Genomic DNA, 23104 nt, shown 5'->3' on the forward strand with positions numbered 1-23104 from the left:
AAGTGATCTGCCCGCCTCTGCCTCTCAAAGTGCTGGGATCACAGGCGTGAGCTACCTGCGCCCCGCTCCCCCCACTCTTTTTTTTAATTTTAAAAATTTTTGTAGAAGTGGGGGTCTCGTTATGTCGCCCCGGCTAGTCTCAAACTCCTGGCCTCAAGAGATCCTCCTGCCTTGGCCTCCCAAAACGCTGGGATTACCGGCATGAACTACCATACCCTGCCCATTATTTTTACAGAGATTTTGAGGTCTAAGAATGTGAACTTTACCCTAAAGATTTCATTATCAGATTATGCATTTAGCATGGAATGACAATCTGACAGCAGTGTACAGCGTAAACCGGCGGAGACGGCTTGGCACTAAAGGCAAACTGTCTTTTCAGAACAGGAAAGAGAAAGGTAATATATATTTTAAAGAGGTCCAATATTAGGGGAGATAATAAGCTTGGGTTAGGCGTGTGAAGTCAGAAGATATGGTAAGAAACTCCAGCAGGCACCAGCTAGACTTGAGTAGAGACAGCAGGTCCAAGTGGAGGTGGAAGTTGGCAAGTTGCATCTGCGAGGGAGGGCAAAGGTGGCCCACACCCACTCCTGGAGCACCTTGCTTGAGAAGCAAGGCAGACAAGATTAAGGGATGCTGCTGGTGATGACGGTGGTCGTGGTGATGATGGGGGTGATGGTGCTGGCAGCTAACAGATCTTGAGCGTACCAGGCCCTGAGCTGAGTCCTCTACGGGCAGAATGTCGCTGCACACGGACAGTAGCCCCAAGAAGACAATGTGATTTCGTGACTCTAGCCTCTTCCCGCGGTGCAGGGTTGATTTCACCCTCTCCGGAACGCACGTGCGAACCTCCGGGTAGGGAGCCAGTATCGGGTCCTGACGCAGGGAAGCGCTCCGCTTATCTGACAGGGACGCGCCAGCGGAGGGGCCGCCAGGGCCCGGCCTCTCCCGCTCCCGCCCCGCCCCGGGCAATGGCCCCTCGTCCGCCAGGGGGCGACTCCTCGCTTCCCGGGCGCGCCCACCCCGCGGGCCCGGCCACGCGGCACCCGCCTCTTCCTAGGCCCCCGCCCTGCCGGCCCGCGCGCGCCCGGCGGGAGCGCGCGGGGCGGTGGGCGCAAGGTCACGTTGGGCGGCGTAGACAAAGGCGGGCGCGCGCACGTCCTGACGCAGCTTGGGCCCGCGGCGTTGGCAAGGGCGGGAGGGAGCGGTCGCGGCGGGATTTGGAGCTGCTGAGCTTCGCGGTCGGTAAGTAGGAAAGAGCTGGCCCCTTCCTTCAAAGTCCCCGGCCTCCGGGGAGCCGAGAGCGGGACGAGGAGGCCAGGCTCGGGCGGCCGCGCGGGGCCTGCGGTCTGGGACGCCCCGGCGACGCCGCGCCGGCGTCAGGAGGCACCATCGCCGCGCCCCGGGGATCCCCGGCGGGTGGAGCGGGTGCCCCCCGTCCCCGATGGAACGGTCCGCGCCCGCCCCGAGCCCCGGTTGCCCGCCTCTCCGCTCCCCTGCCCTCCGAGCCCGTTTCCTCGGAGCCCCGCGCCTCCCCCGAGTCCCAGGTGTCCGCAGCCCTCCCGCCCCGGGAGTCCGGGGATGTGGGTGGCGAGGGCTGCAGGGCGTTGGAGCGCCAGGAAGCGCCTTCCCCTGTCATTCCCCTTCCTGTGTTCTCTGGTTGCCCTGAGATGCTTGTCTTTCCCCTCTCTTTCTCCAAATGCATGCTCCCATTTTTCTTTCTTTAGGATTTCTTAACTCCCGAAATCCCTTGTCTTTCCTTTTTTATTTCAGCGCCCTCCGAGGCATCCTCCTCTCACTGGGGCTTGTTTATTTCCTCGCTTTCCATGTCACAGAAGGCTGAAGTTTAGCTCTTCAGAAGTGCGGAAAATAGCTTATAGGAGACATACGGTGTAGCACAATGGAAATGAGTTCCATCCTCTGCCAAGTATCACCATGAATCTTCTCATTGATAACCTTGAGGTTATTTGAGGAATTTTGGTTCTGGTCCGTTTTCCTTAATTTTGGCTGAGCTTTGAGGAGTTCTGATTAGTTTCATGTCTTGTAGATTCTATTTCAATCCAAGGGAAATGGTGTGAAGAGCAGTTATACCATACCAAAGTCTGCAGACAAAATCCTGTAATAATGCCAATCGAGTATACTTCTTTCTCTTTGAAAGAGATGTGCTTTTTTTTTTTTTTTTTTTTTTAAACTTTGTATTTTGGAGAATTTCAGACACAGGAAAATAGATGGAATAGGGAACCAGCATGTACTTTGTACTTGGTCTGGCCTCCTCAGCCACTTAACTGTGGCTATTCCTGTTCCATCCACACCCCACACATTTCCCCTCCCGTTGTCTCAGGGAGAACTTGATGCAAGGTGAGTCTGTCAAAAGTAGCTTCAGTTCCATAATGAAAACCACCCTACGAAGTCGTAATGTACTTTTTGTTTTGGAACACAGGCCACTCTTATGAGGTCTTAAGAAACACACAATAGAGTTGAAGAAAGAGCACAGCAAAAGGTGTCTTAACATGATCGAACAGGTTAAAAGAAAGTGTGGCCGGGCGCGGTGGCTCACGCCGGTAATCCCAGCACTTTGGGAGGCTGAGGCGGGCGGATCACCCTAAGGTCAGGAGTTCAAGACCAGCCTGGCCAACATGGTGAAACCCCGCCTATACTAAAAATACAAAAAATAGCCTGGCGTGGTGGCGAGTGCCTGTAATCCCAGCTAGTTGGGAGGCTGAGGCAGGAGAATCGCTTGAACTTGGGAGGCAGAGGTTGCAGTGAGCCGAAATTGGGCCGCTGCACTCCAGCCTGGGCGACAGAACGAGACTCGTCTCAAAAAAAGAAAAAAAGTATTTCAGATCTGGATGAGAGCATTTGGAATGTCCTGTCCAATGTTTTTATTTTTTCTGAGCCCTTGGAGGTCCAGAGGCTGGAAATCCCGCCTCTGCCTCCAGGCTGCGGTTCCACTGACCCATACTGCTTGCCTTTAGGTTGCCTTCAGGAAAGAGAAATGGGTAGGAGGGCTGTGGATGAAGACGCTTACATTCATGGAGGGTTTGGATAGGCAAACATGAGCTTTTCCACCAAATTCCAGAATTTTAAGAAATGCCTTAAATTATTTCTTAAAAATCAACTTGGGACAGATGAGAAGTTTTGATAGTAGTTTTTAGGGAGCATGATAAAATTCTGACCTTAGAACTGGTATACCAGTTTGAGAATAAGAACAAGCTATAAACTATGTAGATAACATTCACAACTATTTAAGAAAGAGTTACTAAGGGAAACCAGAATGACTTGGGACTGTTACTCTTCTTTTTCTGAGAGAACAATAGAATCCTCTCAGAAAGCCTTTCATGCCATTAACAGATAAAAATCTGGGCTTCTTGGACCGTGGGTTAGACTTTCTTACAAAACCATAATATGCATTTCCTAGCAAAATTTATGCTATTACGTTTCCTTATCTCAGCGAAGACTTGTGAATTCAGTACTTGTTCCTCAATTTTCCTACCCTTAAAATGGGGATATTCTACCTCTACAAGGAATACTGGAAACAAGCAATTCCTCATGTTAGGGATCTTTGAGTTTTCATGGAAGTTTAGGTTATTTATATGATGATATAGTTGTCAACTTACTTTCAGAATGGATTTTTCTTTTGTGAGTTTGTGACCTAAATACAATAGTTGTCATGTTTGTCCAGTTTATGGAAGTACCACTGCAATAACAGCATTTGAGTGTCATGGTATATCATTACCCCTAAAGATAGAGGAGGGACGAGGAGGAGGAGACTGTTGTGTCTATTTTGTGTTTGGTGTGAGGAGTGCTGTGGCTAGTCTCTTCGGAGGCTAGCCTAACTTGCTAAGTGTTTTCTGCTAAATAAAAATCCACTTTTCTTGTGTGTGCTTGTCACCAAAAGTTAGCTTGTATTAAAAACAAAACAAAACTCTGAGCTATCTGAAGGTTATTTTGCCCTGGTTAAACTTGAACTGTACCGCAGAATTTTTTGTTCGGGTAAAGTAGAACCTCATTACGGCATGTCATTTACTTCCTAATGTGTCATTGTGTTTACCGGGAAAACTTGATGGAATATCATCTGTTCCGTGTATCACTAAACCATGTAGTAGCGTACAGTATGATTAAGGCTTTTTAAGAGAATAGAATTTTAGAGTTAGAAGGAGCCTTCTAAGTGCTTAGAGTTTACCCTGAGTCCTTCAGTGTACTCTTTCACCTTTAAAACACATGCAGACACGTGCGCATGCCACACAAACACAGAGGCTCATCTAGGGCTCTCTTCATTTTGCCTTGTATAATCTTAGTATGTTTGGATCCCACCTCCAGTTAATTTGTAAGCTGAAGATCTGCCGTAATGGAAAAATACTTTGTAAAACAGGAGTATAATACGTTTGCGCTTGACTTTTACCTATTTATTTTACGGAGATGGTCTTGATCTGTGGCCCAGGCTGGAGTGTAGTGGCATGATCAAGGATCACTGCACCCTCAACCTCCCTGGCTCAAACAGTCCTCCCGCCTCAGCTGCCCAAACGATTGGGATTACAGACATGAGCCACCACACCTGGCCTTTGTTGACTTTTCTGAATTTTAAAAAAAAAAAAAAAGGTCAGGAAACTTAAGGGAAGTTCAGTGATTTTTTTTTTTTTTTTTAATTTTTTTTGAGGCTGAATCTCCCTCTGTCGCCCAGCCTGAAGTGCGGTGGTGAGATCTCGGCTCTGTGCAACCCTCCACCTCCTGAGCTCAGATGATTTTCCTACCTCAGCCTCCCGAGTAGCTGGGATTACAGGCGTGTGCCACCACGCCCAGTTAATTTTTGTATTTTTAGTAGAGACGGGGTTTCACCATGTTGGCCAGTCTGGTCTCAAACTCCTGACCTCAGGTGACTCACCTGCCTCAGCCTCCCAAAGTGTTGGGATTACAGGCGTGAGACACTGCATGCGGCTGAAGCTGAATGATTTATTCAAGGACACATAGACCAGACAGTAAGAATTGTGCCTGGAACCTAAGAGTAGTCCTGGTTCCAGATCTAAGCCCTCTCTGCTGTACCATTTTCTTCTCGGAGAAATAGGGTGGGAAATTATATATATATGTGTGTATATATATATACACACACACGCACACATGTCTTTCTTTCTTTGCCAGTTGAAGATATGTTGTTGTTGTTGTTATTATTATTATTTGAGATGGCAGTCTTGGTCTGTCACCCAGGCTGGAGTGCTGTGGTGGGATCTCAGCTCACAGCAGGCTCCGCCTCCCGGGTTCACACCATTCTCCTGCCTCAACCTAACAAGTAGCTGGGACTACAGGCGCCTGCCATGACACCCAGCTAATTTTTTTGTGTATTTTTAGTAGAGACGGGGTTTCACCATGTTAGCCAGGATGGTCTTGATCTCCTGACCTCGCGATCTGCCTGCCTCAGCCTCCCAAAGTGCTGGGATTACAGGCGTGAGCCACTGCGCCCGGCTGAAGGTATATTATTTTCAGAGTCTCCTTTAAAAATTTTTGATCAGTGCTGTCCCATAGAAATATTATATATGCTATATATACAATTTAAAATTTTATAGTGATGCTTTTTTAAAAAGCACAAGGAAATAGATTAGGTTGATTTAATCGTTCCACAAGGAGAGAGAGTGTGTGTGTGTGTGTATCTCAAAACATCACATTGTGCCCTATAAATATGTAAATGTATGTATCAATTTTTTAAAAATTGAGGAACAGTAATTTTACATATTTATAGTGTACAGTAATATTTGCCCACGTGGATAGAACGTGTAATGATAAAATCAGAGGATTTAGGATATCCAGCACCTGAAACATACATCATCTCTTTGTGTTGGGAACATTTCAAATCTTCTACTTAACATTTGAAATTAAAATACACAAGAAACTGGCCCAACGTGGTGGCTCATACCTGTAACCCCAGCACTTTGGGAAGCCGAAGTGGATGGATCACTTGCGGTCAGGAGTTTGAAATCATCCTGGCCAACATGATGAAACCCCTTCTCTACTAAAAGCACAAAACTAGCTGGGTGTGGTGGCCTGTGCCTGTAATCCCAGATATGAGGGAGGCTGAGGCATGAGAATTGCTTGAACCCAGGAGGCAGAGGATGCAGTGAGCAGAGATCGCGCCACTGCACTCCGGCACGGGCTACAGAATGAGACTGTCTCAAAAATAAAAAATAAAAATAAAAAAATATATATGTATATATGTAGAAGAAATTGTTAACTATAGTCATCCTACTTTGCTCTTGAATACTGGAACTCATTTGTTCCATCTAAGTTTTTTTTTCCTGTCCATTAACCAAGCTCTCAACGTCCACCCTTCCCAGCCTCTGGTATCTATTATATTCTACTGTCTACCTCCATGACCTCATTTTTAGCTCCTACAAATGAAAGTCAATTTAAATTTTACAAAAAAAAATTATAAAGTAAAAAGAAACAGGTGAAAATAATTTTAACAATGTATTTTATTTAACTTAGTTTATCCAAAATATTACTTTAATCCATAATCAATATAAAAACTATTAATGGGATATTTTACATGCGTTTTTTCATACGAAGTCATGGAACTCCAGTGTGTATTTTACATTCACAGCACATTTCAAGTACTCCAAGGTCACACATGGTTAGTGGCTGCTCTGTTGGACTGCAGAGAATCACTGTCAGTGGAACATGAAGGAACATTTTATTTTGCTTAGTAATGTTCAGGTCTGAGGTTAGAGTTTGTGGTTGTCGTCATTGTTTTTTTCTTTCCTGTTTTAGTGATTTTTTTCTTTGCACAATTAGAAGTATTTTGAATTTGCAGAGAGATGAACAAAAAAGTCTGATGTCACAAATTTGTGCATTTGTGATGAAAAGCTTTCATTTTTTAAGACAAGAGTGTTGCTCTGTTGCTCAGGCTGGAGTGCAGTGGCACTATCAGGGCTCACTGCGGCCTCAGCCTCCTGGGCTCAGGTGATCCTCCCACGTAAGCCTCCCAAATAGCTGGGATTACAGGAGTAAGCCACCATGCCTGCCTAATTTTTGGTTTTTTAGTAGAAATGGGGTCTCTCCTTGTTGGCCAGGCTGGTGTTGAACTGGCCTCAAGTGATCTGCCCACCTCAGCCTCCCAGAGTGCTGGGATTACAGGTGCGAGCCACTGCGCCTGGCCAGTGATATGTCTAAATTTAAAAGACTGACCATATCAAGTATTGGTGAAGATGTGGAACAAGTGGGACTTCCTACGCTGTTAGTGGGAATACAAAATGGTACAACTCATTTTGGAATTTGTCATTCCACTCCTAGGTATTTACCCAAGAGAAATGAAGTATATGTCCATACAAAGACTTGTAGATAGCACCTTTATTTGTAATAGCCCCAAACTGGAACAATCTTAATGTCCATCAGTAGGGGAATGGATGAAGAAACTGTGGTATATCCATATACTGCAATACAGCTCAGCAATCAAGAGAAAGAAACTGTTGACACATGCAGCAACGTGGATGGTTCTCAATATAATTATGCTGAGTGAAATAAACTGGATAAAAAGATTTTTTAAACAAGAAAAAGGCCAGGAAGTTGCTTCTAATTACATATACAGTACTCAGATGTCAAGAACTGGTATTGAAATGGAGCCATCAGAGCAGTGTTCAGGTCGAATAATGAATTGTCTTGGGTCTTAAACCTCCAGCAAATCAAATTGTCCTCATTAAAATATACTCTGTCTTTTTTGTTTTGTTTTCTATTTTTTGTTTTGCCAGCTTCAATAGATGGTTCCGTTACATTGGGGTGAACTTGGTACCAGTGCCAGTTCTAACTCAAGAAAGTTCTGGAGGGCATAATGATCTTAGATAAGACCAAGGCCCTGAACCTGACCATGTTCTATCTTCCCTGTGAGTTGAATCATCCTTTGGCTGGTTGGATCCTGGCTTTGTCTTGAGTGATTTTTTTTATCCAGGATTGATGCCAACTGTGTGTGTTCTGGGTTTTCAGCACTTCAGGTTCATGTCAACCGAGTCCCTCTGAGAGCTACCCTCTTTGGAAACATTATGCACTTTCCCCACTAAGCAGCAGAATCCTATTCAAGCAAATTTCTTAACACTCTACTAGTCCTGATACACTCGACATTAAATTCAGCCTAGCATACATTTCCTCGTGCCTGTGTGTGCATGTTTGTTTACATCACAGATGGGGCATTTGATGGGCCTATGTTCTGACAGTAAGTAAACTAGGAGAAATGGATGCTTTTCTCTGAATTGTAACCCACCCCAAAGCAAGTGAGGAGTCGGCCTGGGGAGTAGGAAGCGCACTCGACTGGGTATCAGATGGGCATTAGTCCTGCCTCTGTTACCAGCCAGTTTTGTAACTTGTCCCTGTCATCGAACCCTTCCAAGGCTCAGTTATTTGAGCCATAAAATGAAGAGGTTGGACTAGAAATCTGAAAGATTAACTAATAAAGTTGTGGTTTTGTCATCATTTTTTTATTATTGCCTCCAGCTTTATAGTGATGATTAGTAGTAGAAGCTTCTATTTATAGATGATTTTGTGCCAAGCACTACACTGATAGCTTGATAGGCATCACGTTCAATCTTCACAACAATACCACAGGATATGTATTATTCCCATATTACGGATGAGAAATCTGAAGCATGGAATGTGACTTTTTTGAGGTCAGACAGTCAGAAGGTAGGGGAGGCTGGGGTTTTTTTTTTTTTTTTTTTTTGAGACGGAGTCTCGCTCTGTTGCCCAGGCTGGAGTGCAGTGGCCGGATCTCAGCTCACTGCAAGCTCCGCCTCCCGGGTTTGTGCCATTCTCCTGCCTCAGCCTCCCGAGTAGCTGGGACTACAGGCGCCCGCCACCTCACCTGGCTAGTTTTTTTTTTGTATTTTTTAGTAGAGACGGGGTTTCACGGTGTTAGCCAGGATGGTCTCGATCTCCTGACCTCGTGATCCGCCCGTCTCAGCCTCCCAAAGTGCTGGGATTACAGGCTTGAGCTACCTTGCCCGGCCTGGGAGCCTGGTTTTGAATGTAGCTTGTCTGATTCCCTGTATGTTTGGCCATCATGCTTTACTGCTTCCCTCACATTATGCAATTTTAAATAAAGACGTAAGGACAAAAAACTTGTTTCAGGAAGGAATTTTAAAAGACATCCAGTGTAGCCACCATAACTTATCTGCCACTCGGCAGAATGCGGATGTAGGTGAAGGTCTCCCTATACAGCCTATTCTTTTTGAACAACTCAATCTTAGATTCTTTTAAAAATAGCTTTATTGACTTACAGTTCACCCAATGAAAGTATCCAGTTCATTGGGGTTTATAATGTTCACAGGTGTGTACAGTCATCAACATAGTTTTAGAACGTTTTCATCACCTCAGAGACCTTTTAGCTGTCACTCTCGTATCTCCCCACTCTCGCCAGCTCTAAAGTAACCAATAATCTCTTTCTGTGTAGATTTGCCTGTTTGTATAAGTGGAATCAATATGTGGTCTTTTTGATGAGTTTTATTCACTTAATATGATGTTTTGAAGATTCATCCATGTTATAGCATGTATCATTTCTTCATTTTTATGGCCAAAGATTCCATTGTATGGATGCACCACATTTTGTTTATCCAGTCATCAGCTGATGGACATTTTGGTTGTTTCTGTCTTTTGGCTGTTCTGATTAATGCCATTGTAAGCATTCATGTGCAATTTTTTTGGTGTAGACAGTTTGTCTTTCTCTTGGGTATATACGTAGGAGTGGAATTGCGAGGTACATGGTAACTTTGTTTAACCATTCTCCAAGCTGCACTAGCTTACATTCCAACCATAAAAGCATCAGGGTTGGATTCTTAGTATTGAGCTAGAATTTGCATCCCATACCTGCCAACTGTAAAACCAATTCCCTTGCATCAGGTGTCCCAAGCAAATCCACTTTTTCTAGGTGACAGCCAGTCCGATCTGACCTTCTGAGTGCTCTCCAGTACTGAAGGGCTTCCACTGGGTTTCATGTCCTGGGTTGTCATTCTAGATCCTCACCACCTCTCTTATGAATGTGATCCCCCTCCTTTTTTTAGAGAACTAGATGCCTTTTACTTGTGGGTAATTTGTGCTCAGAGATGGTTGTCTTCTCAGTTTCAGTTGTCCTTTCTCAGTTAACTGGTAAGAACCCTTAACCCGGTAGTCTCAACTGACTACACATTAGAATCGCTCAAGTGTCGTAAGAACAAATCCAGATTGTACCTGCAGATATTCTAATATATTTCATCTGGGCTGAGGCCCAGTGATGCAAATGAGCATCCTGGGTAGAGAACCAGTGCAGCCTTTAGTGGCCAGGGGATGGCTCTGTCTGGGTCTCTGAGGGCCCACGTGGCTCATGCCCCTGCCATCTGTGCATGGATACCAGCTGTCCTGATTCAGAATTACTGTGAGAGTCTCATGTTTTTACTAATGCGTTTACACAGAGTGCCATCTTGAAGCCTCAAGCATTTGTGTTCCTGTTTTCTGAAGAGTCTCGTTTGCCCCCAGTATGCTCTGCAGACACTGACTGTGGCAGTGTTTGCCTCCCTGTCAGGCCGTGTGCACTTTCTGAATGAGAAAGCATGCTCCAGCCATTTTAGAGGCATATAAACACCTTTAGGCAAAAGTGGTAGTTGAAAACCCCATTAGTGTAATGTCATTACTTCTTGGGAAATACCTTCAAATTCCCCTTCTCCTTCCTAGTGACAGGGGCTCAGATGAATAGTATTCCATTATATCCTCTATTGGGAGACACTGATGTTTGTTTTGATATTACAGACTATGCTGCAGTCAGTAACCCAGCACATATTATCACTTTGCTCATGCTTTAAAATACAGGATTTATACACTTCTGCACTACTGGCGTTTGGGGCTGAACAGTTCCTCATTGTGTGGGAGCTGTCCTGTGCTTTGTAAGATGTGCAGCATCATCTCTGCCCTGTGCACTGCACTAGATGCCAGTAGTAGCACTCCCATCCCAAGTCATGGCAGCCAGAAATCCCTGCACATGTTGCCAGATGCTCCCCAAGGGGGTAAAAAGAAATCATCCTTGGTTGGGAACCACTGGTCTGATTTATCCTTAGGATAAATTTCTAGAAGTGGAATTGCTGGATCTAAGGTTATGTACATTTAAAATTTTGATGGCAGTCGCTAAATTGTTCTTTGTAGAGGTTAAACCCATTTTACACTCCAACCAGCAGTATTTGAGGATATTTTTTCATTCTCACCAGTACAGTGGTTTATCAGAATTTCTTTACCATCTCACTGTACTTTCAGTTTGAATTTCTCTGTTTTACGGCTAACCTTTTTACTGAACACTTACTGCTTGCTAGGCAAGTTGTGTTGTTTGGCCTGTGTATTTTGTGTCATACATTATAATGCCTTCCTCTCTAAGCCTTCTTGAAGTTTGGTACCTAGCGCTGACGACTAAGTTTCTTCTGATTCTAATGAAATGATAATATGTACCATTCATTGAGATCTAACATGTGACTGGCATTGTGCTTGGTGTGCTCTAAAAATATGTGCATTCTTGTGTGATCTAAGCGTGTATTAATAAAGTGGCCTTTCTTTTACCTTTTGGGTTGGCACTGGGCCTCTGTCTGCACATATTCTGGCAGTTATAGTCCCTGAGTTGGGATATGTCACAGAGAGCCGACTGAAAAGTATTTGATTCTGCAGTTAGGAGTGATAATAGTCCCAGTCCAATGATTGGGACGGAATTGGTGTAGATGCCTTGATTTAAATTAAGTTCTGTTCTGTTTTGTTCTCTTTTTTTTTCTTTTCCTTTTCCTTTTCCCTTTCCTTTTCTTTCTTCTCTCTTTTCTCTTCTTTTCCTTTGCTTTCTTTTCTTTTCCAGGAGTCTATTTTCCTTGTCTACAGTCATCATAGTTTGAAATTACGACTTTTTGTGTGCTTGTTTCTGGATGAGCATATCTTTTCACCACTGAACAACAACTAACACATGGTGTACTGTCTGGCACACACTGTGTGCCCAGTGAGTATTTGTTGAATGAATGAACTAGTCACTCCAAGAACTGAGGCCGTTAGGGGGCCTAAAGGCCCGGATTTGCCATTCCATGGGTTGAAGAGTTAGGTTAGCTTAGTGATGGGCTCTGTTGCCTTCCTGGAATGGAGGCAGCTTCCTTCCTGAAAGGCTCAGAACTAGCTGATTCTCTGGAATGTTTGGCCTGTTGGGGAACGTTGGCCCTGATGATTCTGGGTGAGTTTGGTTGGAACCCAGCTGTGGATGTTGAGAGAATAAGTGAATATTCCTGTGAATGAATGGCTTCCCCAGCTCACATTCTTAAGAGGTCATGCTTATATTTACTTGAGGCAAAGTCATAGCCTCTCGTAAATGAACGGTTATCTAGAAATTGTGGTTGGATTTAGTTCTGATGTGAACAGTTTTGATATTTCCACACATCAAAGTCTGTATTAAGGGGACCTTCAGCTACTAGTTCCCTCTGGCTTTAATGAGTTTTCAGTTTCCAAACACTACCGATTCGATAAACTCAGTTGGCTTGCTCTTTCCTCTACTTCTAAGAATTTGTGTGAGTATTGTTTAGTGTTGGCCTAATAACTTGTTTGGCCAGTTTGGTGTTCTCTGTCCTGGAGGCTGGCATTCAGCAAAAGGAACTCGGGGTAGGGTGTGGCGGGGTGGGATGGGGTGGGATGGGATGGGACTGGGAGAGCCAGCAGGGGGCCTCTGAGTGGAGGAAAGACCAGCAAGGTCATGAGTGCAAACTCTTCCTATAAGGGGCAGATAGTGAGTATTTTAGGGTCTGTAGGCCATGGTCTTTGTCAAATCATCTTTGTTTTTTGCATCTGTTTAAAGTCTAAGAATGTAAAAACTCATGAGCCTTTGTGAAAAAGACTGTAGCCAGATGTGGGCTATAATTGGCCAACCCCTGAACTAGGTGAAGAAATTGGTTTATTGCTACACGTGTTTACTGGTTTGGGGACATGAACCCAGAATAACCTTGGGAATTTTCAGTTGTGATCCTTAGAGGAGTGATCTACACTCTGGCATGGGGGTCAAAGTGACCCTGGTGTCAGTCACCTTGGGTCTGTGGAACTCAGGGTAACCCTGACCAGTAGGACAGAGACCCTTGCTGCCTCTTTCCCATGGCAGTCCTGTCCACGGGGAGTGGGGAGACAGCAATGAAGGAGGAAAGGAGATGTTGTCCTGGATAGGCCTGAGGACTTGGGTAGCTCAGGTGCCTGAACTGCCTCTAGAACACGGTTAGAAAACTGGCGTGTATGAGTGTTTATGAAAATACAAGAGCATGTCTGTATTCTGAGAACACGACCAAATTCTAATACTGGAGTCCAGATCCTGATGGTTTTGTCTAATCACAAGAAGTTCTGTAGAGCAGTCTGGCTTGAAGGAAGTACTACTTCTTTTTTTCTTTTCTTTTTTTTTTTTTTTGAGACAGAGTCCTGTTCTGTCTCCCAGGCTGGAGTGCAGTGGCGGCGATTTCGGCTCGCTGCAACCTCTGCCTCCCTGGTCCAAGCAATTCTCCTGCCTCCTGAGTAGTTGAGATTACAGGCATGCTCCATGATGCTCAGCTAATTTTTGTATTTTTAGTAGCAATGGGGTTTCGCCATGTTGGCCAGGCAGGTCTCGAACTCCCAACCTCAGGTGATCCGCCTGCCTCAGCCTCCCAAAGTGGGCTTACAGGCGTGAGCCACCGCACCTGGCCAGTGCTACTTCATTTTAAAGCACATAGTTTGGGTGATAGGAAGAAGTAGGGGTTACAGAGCAGGGTCCTGGAGACGGATGCTCTTGTCCTGCTTCCAACTCTCTGCAACCCTGGGTGACTTGACTTCCTTAATCTTCCCAGCCTCAGCGTCCTCACCTGTGGATCAGGATGCCAATGACTCCAGCGTACAGCCATCGTGAGGATTACGTGAGGGTGGTGTATGTGAAATGCTCCTTAGCGCAGTGCTTGGCATGTTGTAAGCACTCAGTCAATGTTGGCAATAGCAGTGACAATGTGAAAGTGGAAGGAAACGTAAGAAGTGGCCATCAGAACTAGGAACTAGGGTTCATGACTCAGCGCCACTGATTAGCATGTCCTTATAGACTGGAGCATTTCGTCCTCAGACGTGTGAATGTCATGGAGTCGTACAGAGGAACTGGGTCTGCAACTACCTCTTTCAGCTTCCTGATGTGTAAAATGGAAATCATACAGATTGATGGGCTGGGGATAAACAAACGAGGTAACAAGGGAACGGCCTTGTTCTCTAGAACTGTAACAGGATGAGCCGCAGATAAGAACCTCTCAGACACCGAGTTGTAGAAGGAAAGGGCTTTATTCAGCTGGGAGCATCAGAGGACTCACGTCTCCAAAAACCGAGCTCCCCGAGTGAGCAGTTCCTGTCCCTTTTGAGGGCTTACAACTCTAAGGGGGTCCACGTGAGAGCGTCTGATTGATTGAGCAAGCAGGGGGTACGTGACTGGGGGCTGCATGCACCGGTAATCAGAAGGGAACAGAACAGGACAGGGATTTTCACGATGCTTTTCCATACAATGTCTGGAATCTATAGATAACATAAGCAGTTAGGTCAGGGGCTGATGTTTAACTACCAGGCCCAGGGCATGGTGCTGGGCTGTCTGTCTGTGGATTCCATTTCTGCCTTTTAGATTTTATACTTCTTCTTTCTTTGGAGGCAGAAATTGGGCATAAAGACAAGATGAGGGGTGCTCTCCTCCCTTAAAACATTGAGCAGATTTTAAGGCGAAGTCAGTACTTGTTAATTTGTTCAGTTTCTTGAACTTCTAAGTGTTGGGAACAGCCTGAGGGTGATTGGTGTGAAGCCAAAATGTTTGCCAGAGAGAGTTGATAGGATACTCCCAAGTTCAGGGATTTGGAATGTGTGATATAAAATTGGAATACTTTTGTGAGATATTTGAAATAGTGGAATTTCACAATGGGTGACCCGTGTGGGGAGAGGCTGGAGGAGGTTCATCTCTATATGGAAAATACGACAAGATCTTGCAAATTTAAAAATGTGTATTTTCTTTTCCTCTGCAATTCCATTTCTAGGAATTTACCCCGAAAATATATTTTCTAAGCACATTTTGTGTACTAAGTCACGCATGTACCTGGTTATTCCTTACAACATTATTTATACAAAAAAAAAAAAAAAAGTAGAAATATCAGTGTTTAACCTTAAGAGACTGGTGAACTAAGTTGTGGCACATTCTTAAGTTGAAAACTGTGCACCTGCAGAGTGAGGGAACTCTATGTGTATTGATGGGACATTCTTCTGAGATGTGTTAAGCTAAAAACAAAAACAAAAAGCAAGGTGAAGAATAATATGTGGTTGTTTCCCAGCCTGGGGGCCAGTGGTGATGGAGAACCATTGTGATTTCCTTGTTTAAGCACAGAATGTCTTGGGAAGAACACAAAGGTGGTTACAACCTTTGGCGGCATCTGTGCAGAACTACTCTGAATACCTGGGGGACAGGTAGTAAGGAGATGTACTTTCCAGAGCACATGCTTTTTATCTTTCAAATGTGTCTCGTATACACGTATTTTCTATTCAGAAAGTTTGACCACAGGTCGTATCGTTTGGGTGGAAAACTGAAACCTCTATGTTTCCCTCCCACATTCATGTCTGCCACCTGTTGGCTCTGCCTGGTCTCTTTGACCTTGATGACTTGAAAAGTGGGCATTGACCACACTGACAGTTTTAGGCTTACCCTGAAACAGTCCCCCTGGTCCCCAGCATATTGACATTTCTCCTCTTGATTTGTGTGACTGACAGTGTTTCTGTTTCCCTCCCCCAGCTTTGGCAGCATGTAAGCAGCTATTTGCCAAGAACCCAGGTCACCGCTAAGAAAGGGAGCCTTAGGGAGAAGAGTGTCCAGAGGAAACCAATGCCAGATGCGTCTGGAGTTACACTCAGCACTTGCATTATGAGACATTGTGTGCCAGCATCTCTTTCCTGCTGGCAAAGACTGTAGCTCTCCAGGTAGGAGGGTCCTGGAAGCTGTGAGCGCCAGGAGCCTCACCAGAGGAGGATGGGGCCAGATAATGAACTCTCTACAGTGAACATGGTTTTCAGCTTATGAAGGAATTTTAAGTAAAACAATTATTTAATTTCCACATATTCAAGTTCAAAAGCCTTCTGTGTAAAGTGCCAGTGATTACCCCTCCACAGAAGTTATCAGGATTTTTCTGGCACCAAGTTGAACTCTTCTTGGTACTTCTGGCAGTGACAGGGACAGATTTATCTGTTGAATGCTCTTGGGCAGGAAAACCATGTAAAACTTCTGGAAGCAGCATCAGGACAGCAGAGCAGAGCCCCTGCCCTCACTGCTCACTTGCACAGAAATTCCATCTGGACTCGGATGCTTTCACTGAAGACCCATCAAGCTTCATTCATCTTTAGAGTCCATCCGTTCTGGGGAGACCTGGCGTTTGCAGCTGCCTCCTGTGGCCGTGTTTTCCTGTCCTTCTCTTCCCAGGCCTTCTATTCAGGCGGTTGAGGGGTGTGGACTTTGGAATGGGGTTTGCTGTTCTTCGGGAACTTGCTTCCTTTCCCTGGCTGGTGCTGTCGGGAAGGACCATCTGAAGGCTACAGTTTGCTCTTGGGGAGGCAGGTGCTGGCCTGGCCTGGATCTTCCACCATGTTCCTGTTGCTGCCTTTTGATAGCCTGATTGTCAACCTTCTGGGCATCTCCCTGACTGTCCTCTTCACCCTCCTCCTCGTTTTCATCATAGTGCCAGCCATTTTTGGAGTCTCCTTTGGTATCCGCAAACTCTACATGAAAACTTTGTTAAAAATCTTTGCGGTAAGTTGTGCTGTTACAAAAGGTTGCTTCACAGGGGAGGGTAGAAGTGCATTTAGCAAAAAGAGTTATTCTTACAGGCCTATTGTTATCTCTTTATTAGACAGGGAGAAAGTTGGGAGAATGGGAAGTGGCTTTTTGAGTAAGAAGAATAACTAAACGTGTACTTTTGAAAGGTACTTGTATGTTTGATTTATGCTGAGCTGAGGGACCTATGCCATGACTGCACATGTCGCCTGTTTATTTCAAAGAGAATGGGGCTTAGAATTAAAGAAAAGCACTGCCAGTCTCTGTCTCTTCTTACATAACTGATGCCATAGCTCAAAGCTGCTGCAGGCATATTCCCTCACTTGAGAAGCATGGGAAAGCCTCTTCTCTTCCAGTCATTTATTCTAAGTAGGTCCTTGCATTTCAGACTAAAAGAATGGACAGAAAAGGGCATTGGAATTGTTTTATTTTCTTTAAAGGCGAAGGATACATTGCTAAACATATATCAGAACTTACCTGACCGTTGAATTATACCAAACTGGTCACATTGTAAGGAAATGGGTGAGAAGTGATGTTTTTTGGAAGTTGCTCTCTCCCATAAGACTTAAATACCTCTGCACAGATTTGGTGATTTAATTGTAATGTCTGTTTTTAGTAGTCACCAAATCTTTAGGGATTCATGTATAATTTGAGAAGTGCACTTACAGTAGTAAAAATAATACAACATTGTTTGTTCATATTGTATCTTTTTTTTTTTCTTTTTTTTTTGAGACAGAGTCTCACTCTGTCACCCAGGCCAGAATGCAGTGGCGCAGTCACGACTCACTGCAACTTCTGCCTCCCAGGTTCAAACAATTCACCTGCCTCAGCCTCCTGAGTAGCTGGGACTACAGGCACATGCCACCACACCTGGCTAATTTTGTTGTGTTTTTAGTGGAGACAGGGTTTCACCACGTTGCCCGTGCTGGTCTCGAACTCCTGACCCCTCAAGTGATCTGCCCATCTCAGCCTCCAAAAGTGCTGGGATTACAGGCCTGCACCACCGTTCCTGGCCCATATTGTATCTTCTGGTTTTGAGAGTAACTTTTATCATTTTTCTTTGATTCCTTATAATTCTGTGGTAGACGGGGCATTTTATTAACCTGCATTTTATTTATCTGCATTTTTATCAATGAAGAAAACGACTCAGATTAAGTGAGCGATATGAAATGTTACATTATAGTGGGAAATATTTTTATGTTTGTCATTGAATCTTGGGTTTTATCTTTTTTGGTACTTAGTATGTCTATAAGCATATGTGTTTTTCTTTTCACATTTAAGAAAACCAAGGGGAAATTGACAACATAAAGTTAATAATTTTAGAGTGAACAGTTCAGTAGCGTTTACTATATTCACATTGTTTTCTGTCCAGTCCACAACATTTTCATCAGTCCAAAGGAAACCCCACACTCGTTAAGCATTCACTCCCCATTCCTCCCTCCGCCAGCCCCTGGCAACCACAGTCTGCATTCTTCATAAAGATCACTAAAACTGGATACCTAATAGTTCATGCGGTACATATACCTGTGCTTTTGGCAGACCTAAGCAAGCCCTGGCTTACAGCTCCTTTCCCATGACTAGTTCTCCCGATATAAAGGAACTAGGAGAAAATATCTGTGTACCTGCCAAGTGATGAGGAATATGGAGAGGATATGGGTGGATCAATGTCGTTTCTATTCCCTTTCCTGGAAGCCCTAACTCAGTGCAGGTCCTGTTCATGCTGAGTCACAGAAGATCTTTGTGTGCAGAGAGCAGCATGTGACTGGAAGGGTTTTAGTCTGTTTGCTTAATGTTTGTGCTTCACATGAACCCTCTCCACAGTGGCGATGGTATCACTAAGAGCAGAATTCCCAGGAGTAGACTCTCAGCTGAGTTGAAAATGACCTGGAAGAGGGGAGAAGAGAAAGCCTGGATGTAAAGGAGAAAGATGAGAATAAATGATGTGAAAGGAGTTGATCAGGTCACGTTAGAGAAGATGAGACAGCTGTAATGTGATCTGTGTTAAACTCCAAGGTGGAACTTGTTGGTGGAGAGTCATAGAAACCAGTGGCAGTTGTGGAGAAGCTGAAGAGGCTGGTGGTGAAGAAGCTGAAGAAACTAGTGGTGAAGAAGCTGAAGAAACTAGTGGTGAAGAAGGAGAAGCTGAAGAGACTAGGGCGATGGGCATTCGTGCTAGGTCAGGCAGTTGTTACCTTGAATCCCAGGGCTTCCATTACTGGCTCTGAAAAGGCATTGAACTTTCCAGTGTTTCTTTGTCCAGAGAGTGGGAGTATTAATACTCCTTTTACATGGTTGTAGTGAAAGAGGTCATCCTACCTACCCTGATGAGGAGTGTGATTTTAACATAGCCTTGAGTAGGTTAAAGGACAAACTGAAGGAGACAGGAATTGGGGGAAAGATGATAGGAAATAGTTCCAGGTTTTGTCATTTTGGTTCTACTTTTCCATAAGGAGACCTTGATGGAGAGAAATATTGGGAGTTGATAAATTAAATCAGTGACTGCCTACTAAGTGGAAAGCACTCTCTCAGACTGTGCTGAAATGCACAAAGGGGTAAGTTCTGGCTCCTGCCTCTTGAGGTGTGTGTAGTCTAGTAGGAAAGACAAATATATGCATATATAACTAATTCAGAATGGGATACCAGTTGAAGTACACAGGCAGAGGTGAATTCTGATTGCAGGAATTGAGTAGGTAGCATTTCTTAGATTTGACATTTGAACTGGATCCTAAAAGGGAAAAGGATAGAACATTCTAGAAGCACAGTTGATAAAGGCGAAAAGGTAAGTCTTATTCAGAGATGGCACGTAGTTCAGTAGAGCAAAAACATTGGGCACATGGAGGGACTGACGTGGGTTATAATACTGAACTTCAGGCATTGGGAAGTCATTGAAGTCAGTGAAGGTTTTTTTTTTTTTTTTTTTTTGGAGACAGTCTCCCTCTGTTGCCCAGGCTGGAGTGCAGTGTGGTGCAATCTTGGCTCACTGCAGTCTCTGCCTCCTGGGTTCAAGTGATTCTCCTGCCTCAGCCGCCTGAGTAGCTAGGGTTACAGGCCTGTGCCCCCACACCTGACTATTTTTGTAGTTTTAGTAGAGATGGGGTTTTGCCATGTTGACCAGGCTGGTCTCAAACTCCTGACCTCAAGTGATCCACCCGCCTCAGCCTCCCAAAGTTCTGGGATTACAGGCGTGATCCACTGCGCCCAGCCCGTTGAAGGTTTTTGAACAAGAAAGTGACGTGGCTGGACTCTGGTAGCATGTGTTCAGGTGGATTGGAGGGAGGCAAGAGGGAAGCAATTCAATAGGGAATAAGGGAGTGCAGAGAACAGGGCATGAACCGGGAGGCAGCTGGGTGAGAGCATCCTCTTGGGAGAAATGGCAAGAGCTTGCCATATCTTGCCCTATGCATCTCTTCCATCTGGTGCTTCCTGAGCTGTGTGTCCTTTATCATAAAGCCATACATGGAAGTAAACCATTACCCTGAGTCTTGGGAGTCACTCCAGCAAATTGAACCTGACGAGGGGTTGTGGGAACCTTGATTTATAGCTGGTCAGTCAGAAGTATGGGTCACATGAGACTTTTAACTTGCATCTGAAGTAGGGGCAGTCATACGGGACTGACTCTCATAACTTGTGGAATCTGATACCAACTCCAGGTCGATAGCCTCAGAATTGAATTGAATTAGAGGACACCCAACTGGTGCCTGCTGAAGATTTGCTTGGTTTGGGTTTGGGGGTGGCATTCCTCACACATCTGGTGTCAGGAGTGTGCTGTGCGAGTATAGTGCAAGAAGCAGTGTTTTCCCAGAGGCCCTTTGATTTGGTCCAGTAGGGTTTGTAGGGGCCAAGGGAAAGCATCCTTTGCCTTCTGAAGATTCACTGAAAAATCAACTCTCAAAAGCAGATTAATAAAAGAAAAGACATACAGATTTATTAATGTGCACAGGAGTTTTACAAAGATCTCAAAGAAATAGCCAGATGGTTGATGCTTTTGTAGCATTTGAGGTTACAGAAGCAGTGGGGGCTCTGAGCATGGCCAAAAAACAGGCTATGGTGGTAAATCAGGTGGCAGTAGGTAACAAGAGGGAGAGAAGAGGAGGCCTGGCTGGCACAGGTGGTCTTGTGTAGATGAAGCCTCACAGATAGACGAAGCCTCACAGATAGCAGCCCTTCAAGAGTGTAGATGCTAAGTGTTTCTTTCAGACCTTTAAAGGTGTCTCTCAGTTCTTTCTAGATTCGGACAAGGAGGGAGGTGCTTCAGAGAAAGCCCATTGGCATCTGTTGTTTACTTCACTTTGTCTCCTCTACAGATGCAAATTCCTCCTGCAAAAGACAGCTTCTCCGTTATTCTTGCATTTCCAGTCCTTCTGAACAGTCATCTTGAAATATGACAAAGAAGTATATTTCGGGATGAAATATTTTGGTTTCTTTCAGCCAAAAGGATCCAGTTCATTGATCAGCCATTTCTCAAACTCCTGGGCTTAAATGATCCTCCTGCCTGTGATGCTGTGATTACAGGTGTGAGCCACTGCACTCAGCCACCTGATCAGCCATTTCTTAACAGGCTGTTCAGCCCTCTCCTCATTTCCCCTGCCCTTGTGACTTTGGACAATTCTTTCCTAAACACAGACATGTTTTGTCATGTTCCTGAAGTTAAAAAGTGTGAGGCCAAAGGGATGTTCATTACTGAACTGCCACAGAACTAGGAGATGTAGAATCTCAATTAGCAGATCCCTTTCCTGTGATGACAGAGACTGTAGGCATCTTGAATTTTGCACATTGAAACAGTCCTCAGACTGAAATAGTCATCCACAAGTGGCCTGATGTCATATATTCTCCGTCTGTTGCAGTCTCATGGAGTCTCAGAATTGTCAGTACAGAATCAAGTTTCTCTCTCTCTCTTTTTTTTTTTTTTTTTGGAGACAGGATCTCGCTCTGTCTCCCAGGCTAGAGTGCAGCGGTGCGATCTCCGCTCACTGCAGCCTCAACTTCCCCTGGCTCCCATCTCAGCCTCTGGAGTAGCTGGGACTACAGGCACACACCACTATGCCTAGCTAATTTTTTTGTATTTTTTAGATACCGGATTTTGCCATGTTGCCCAGGCTGGTCTCAAACTCCTGGGCTCAACCAATCTTCCTGCCTTGGCCTCCCAAAGTGTTCGGATTACAGGCGTGAGCCCCACTGCGTCTGACCCCAAGTTGTTCACTTCTGATTATTCTTGCGGTGCCAAAACAGAGCCTGGCCAAAATGTAGAACCCTAAATTCTGGTTGAGCGACCTGTGTTTCTGCATGCCAGGATTCTTGTGAACTCTCTTGCCCCTTTTCACCTCTTCTCTAGTTCCAGGAAACCAGATGAGATTTACTTTCCTCCATTTTAGGTATTAACATTTTTAAAGGAAAGCTCATCTGTGCTTAGAGCCAAAAGACATCAATGGCCAAATATCTGAAACAGAGAAACTCATGTGAGTTTTCTTGCCTTTGAACTTTCTTTGCGTGGTGACTTTGTGAGCCACCTTCCTTTCTAGACTGTGGGGTTTGAGATTTCCAGATGAGGTCAGATCACTGATTAAACTCGTGTGCAGCATTCGGCTTTGCTGGACCACGTGGTGCAGTCTTGCTGACCCTTTGGGCTTTGCCAGCAGAATCTGCACCATGTGCCCTGGGCCATGTGCATCTTCCTGTGCTGTGGGTTGATGGGCTCGTGCCCACCATGCATAACCGTGGAAGCTGAAGTTTGAGGCTTTTGAAATGTCTGTTCTGTTTCTCTGACTCGCTGTGGACATGACATAGCTTTCTCTCTAGTGATACCATATCCAAGAGGGGATAAGTGCACCCACATTTTCACCTCTCATTTGATAGTGGAAGAGAACCAGCCTCTTATACTAGCTGTCTTATACCAGCGAAACCGGTTTTAATGAAGAGGGGTTCTAGGAAAAGCGTCTTTTTCCTAGGTCTGTTCCAGAATCTGTGTTATTTCAGTAATAATGAGGACAGAGTGCTTTGCATTTCCCCAGTTTTGTCCCATACAGGATCTCATTTGATCCTAAGTGACCCCGTGAAGTAGGAGGTTGAGGTAGTATCAATCCTGTTTTGCAGATAAAGAGATCAGTATTCAGAGACTTGGAATGGGTTGCTTAATGAACACAGCTAGTGAGTGTAAACTTGGGAATTGAATCTGGGTTTTTTTCGGTTTCCTGATAGTGTTCTTTTTCTCCTTTAACACTATTAAGCCACTCCCAGGCCTTTCAATGTTAAGTTGTGGGATTCTATCATTAAAATGTTACTCCTGTTACTGGACGGTCCAAACATATG

General features: G+C 44.7%; 1 protein-coding gene across 7 annotated transcripts in view; it reads left to right on the forward strand.

Moving 5' to 3' along the window:
* The first annotated feature begins 1112 nt into the window (after positions 1-1112).
* The window catches only part of GPAT4 (glycerol-3-phosphate acyltransferase 4), a 35034-nt gene continuing 13042 nt past the window's right edge, over positions 1113-23104 (forward strand). For 3 of the 7 annotated variants that reach the window (XR_002523780.2, XM_003902685.4, XM_009212962.3), the window contains exons 1-2: positions 1113-1242; positions 15767-16774. Coding sequence is in view for 4 of the 7 variants with exons in the window: in XM_003902685.4 (XP_003902734.1) it covers positions 16610-16774 (165 nt within the window). In the remaining 3 variants the exon portion in view is untranslated. Of the gene's footprint in view, positions 1243-1968; positions 1984-13623; positions 14194-15766; positions 16775-21250; positions 21311-23104 lie in introns of those variants that run through there. The other 4 variants (XM_009212959.4, XM_031669502.1, XM_009212961.3 and 1 more) reach the window with 4 other exon arrangements.

This window comes from Papio anubis, chromosome 8 (genome assembly GCF_008728515.1).
Source record: "Papio anubis isolate 15944 chromosome 8, Panubis1.0, whole genome shotgun sequence".
NCBI lineage: Eukaryota > Metazoa > Chordata > Mammalia > Primates > Cercopithecidae > Papio > Papio anubis.